This window comes from Nematolebias whitei, chromosome 1 (assembly GCF_014905685.2).
Source record: "Nematolebias whitei isolate Nwh7 chromosome 1, NemWhi1, whole genome shotgun sequence".
Taxonomy (NCBI): Eukaryota; Metazoa; Chordata; class Actinopteri; order Cyprinodontiformes; family Rivulidae; genus Nematolebias; species Nematolebias whitei.
Window position 1 is genome coordinate 49,348,402 of NC_056498.1, and position 3,268 is coordinate 49,351,669.

The window sequence follows — 3,268 nt, forward strand, 5'->3', positions numbered from 1 at the left end:
GCTGAAGAAGAATAAAAAGTGAGAGGAACAGTAAAAGGTTGTAAACAGATCTAAAGGTTTGATGAGCTCAACTCATTTTCTATGAGGAAAAAATGGCAGAAAAGGCCAAATATTTCAAAAAGCTAAAGTTGCACCAACACCAAAAGTCATAACAGGATTATCCTGAAAGAGCTGAACATTTTGATTTACGATTAGTTGAAATAGCACAAAAATTATGGAACAAGAAAGATGCTGAAAAACATACAGAAGAAAAATGGATCATAATAGTGTAAATGCTTCATAAACATTAAGAATAATGAGATAAAAGTAACTGTAAAGACAACAAAAGGAAGCCTAGGGAGACAAAAAGGTACCAGGACAAAGAAGACAGAATTCATAAAATGACAAAAAGGCATGTAAGGAAAAAAATGGACACATAAAGAGACAAAATAGATGTTCCAAAAACAGAAATGACTCACAAAAAGACAAAGGGACTCTTAGGGAGACAACTATCGACACTGCTTAGGAAGATGAATAAAAACTATGGGGACAAAAAGTTGCATTGGAAAAAAAAAAGCAATAGGAGAAAAAAATAATTAAAGAGATAAGAAAGATACACAAAGAGATGTAGATGTGCAAAGGGAGACAAAAGGATACATAAACAGACAAATTAAACGGAGAAAGGACACATGACGAGACAAAGGGGGGATTGAAAGGGAAAGAAAAAGAAAATTAAGGAGATAAAAAGGTGAATAAAGAGAATAGCAGACAAAAAAAACACATTTAAGGAGATAGAAAAGAAACATAACGAGACCAAACGATGCTTAATGGATACATAAAATGAATAAAAAGACTAATTAAATGGGAAACGACACAAGACAAAACAAAAGGATCCATAAGAGGACGGAGATTATTAAAAAAACAGAATGTATTAAATCAAAACAGTTCAGAAATAAAAAAAAGTAAAATGGAATTTGTGGTTACTCGTCAAACATTTACTAAGGACTGTTTTAGCAGCGGCGACTCAGAAACAGTCGTCCTGGTCTCTCCTGGATTCAAATATCAATCCACAGCGCTTCACCTCTCACACAAACCATTAATCACGACAGAACTGACCTGGGGCTTTGAGGGCTTTGATGAATCAGCAAATATTATGGAGTCACTTGTGCTATTTTGCACGTTTTGTGATGCTGACTCAGCAGTTTCCCTGGAAGAGAAGAAGACATAAAAGTAAGTCTCGTTTGGTAGTTCTGTTAGACCGTTAGTGTTTAGCTGCTGTCCTACTCTGAGTGTCTTACAGTGTAGCCGACGAGGTCGACGTTGCCTCATCTTCAGACACTGTGGATTTGACCGACACCTAAAATGCACAGGTAGAACTTAATTCAAAGTGCAGCCAGGTGGAAGCAGGTTTTAGCCGTTGGTACTGACTACAGAGCGTTTTATCAGTCTGTAACTGATAACAGGGACATTGGACATCGCCGCGTACCTTGCTGTCGTAATCTGACTGCTCCTGGATAGCGGACCAGGCCAGTCTTGCTGCATTTTCTTTGGCTTCTTTGATGCTCCTCCCTTGAGCTACAGGGTATTCCTTCTGGTCGATTAATAATTTGTAGGAAAATCTGTATTACAAAAAATGGACATGGTTTAGATTTGGGCATTAACAGATAGGTTCTAGTGATGAATGCCTGTCAAGGGTCAGGATACTTACTGGGGATTATGAGAGGGACCACTTTTTGCTACTTCTAAATATGAAAGACGGTGTTTTGTATTCTGGCAATAGTTGGTGACAATACTAATAAACTTTGCTGCTGTGAAGCTACTGTCCACAATGCTCAGGCTTCTTGTCATTGAACTGTGACAAACAAACAACATTTTACACTGAACAAACAAACAAAATACAAACCGGATTCCAAAAAAGTTGGGACACTAAACAAATTGTGAATAAAAACTGAATGCAATGATGTGGAGATGGCAAATGTCAATATTTTATTCGTAATATAACATAGATGACAGATCAAAAGTTTAATCTGAGTAAATGTAACATTTTAAAGGAAAAATATGTTGATTCAAAATTTCACAGTGTCAACAAATCCCAAATAAGTTGGGACAAGTAGCAATAAGTGGCTGGAAAAAGGAAATTGAGCATATAACAAACAGCTGGAAGACCAATTAACACTAATTAGGTCAATTGACAACATGATTGGGTATAAAAAGAGCTTCTCAGAGTGTCAGTGTCTCTCAGAAGCCAAGATGGTAAGAGGATCACCAATTCCACCATTGTTGCACAGTAAGATAGTGCAGCAATACCAGAATGGTGTTACCCAGCGTAAAATAGCAAAGACTTTTAAGTTATCATCATCAATCGTGCATAACATCATCAAAAGATTCAGAGAATCTGGAACAATCGCTGTGCGTAAGGGTCAAGGCCGTAAAACTCTACTGGATGCTCGTGATCTCCGGGCCCTTAAACGTCACTGCACCTCAAACAGGAATGCCACTGTCAAGGAAATAACAGAATGGGCTCAGGAATACTTCCAGAAAGCATTGTCAGTGAACACAATCCACCGTGCCATCCGCCGTTGCCAGCTGAAACTCTACAGTGCAAAGAGGAAGCCATTTCTAAGCAAGCTCCACAAGCTCAGACGTTTGCACTGGGCCAGGGGTCATTTAAAATGGAGTGTGGCAAAATGGAAGACTGTTCTGTGGTCAGATGAGTCACGATTTGAAGTTCTTTATGGAACACTGGGACGCCATGTCATCCGGACCAGAGAGGACAAGGATAGCCCAAGTTGTTATCAACGCTCCGTTCAGAAGCCTGCATCACTGATGGTATGGGGTTGCATGAGCGCTTGTGGCATGGGCAGCTTGCATGTCTGGAAAGGCACCATTAATGCAGAGAACTATGTTCAGGTTCTAGAACAACATATGCTCCCATCTAGACGTCATCTCTTTCAGGGAAGACCCTGCATTTTTCAACACGATAATGCCAGACCACATTCTGCAGCAATCACAACATCATGGCTACGTAGGAGAAGGATCCGGGTACTGAAATGTCCAGCCTGCAGTCCAGATCTTTCACCTATAGAGAACATTTGGTGCATCATAAAGAGGAAGGTGCGACAAAGAAGGCCCAAGACGATTGAACAGTTAGAGGCCTGTATTAGACATGAATGGGAGAGCATTCCTATTTCTAAACTTGAGAAACTGGTCTCCTCTGTCCCCAGACGTCTGTTGAGTGTTGTAAGAAGAAGGGGGGACGCCACACAGTGGGAAAAATGGACTTGTCCCA

General features: G+C 39.9%; 1 protein-coding gene across 1 annotated transcript in view; it reads right to left on the reverse strand.

Moving 5' to 3' along the window:
• Positions 1 to 3,268, reverse strand: part of LOC119424292 (interferon-induced, double-stranded RNA-activated protein kinase) — a 16,982-nt gene that overhangs the window by 5,644 nt on the left and 8,070 nt on the right. Inside the window, exons 6-9 of the mRNA XM_037691789.1 lie at positions 1,688 to 1,857; positions 1,466 to 1,598; positions 1,278 to 1,336; positions 1,096 to 1,186 (exon numbers count right to left, since the gene is read on the reverse strand). Coding sequence (XP_037547717.1) covers positions 1,096 to 1,186; positions 1,278 to 1,336; positions 1,466 to 1,598; positions 1,688 to 1,857 — 453 coding nt within the window. The remainder of the gene's footprint in view (positions 1 to 1,095; positions 1,187 to 1,277; positions 1,337 to 1,465; positions 1,599 to 1,687; positions 1,858 to 3,268) is intronic.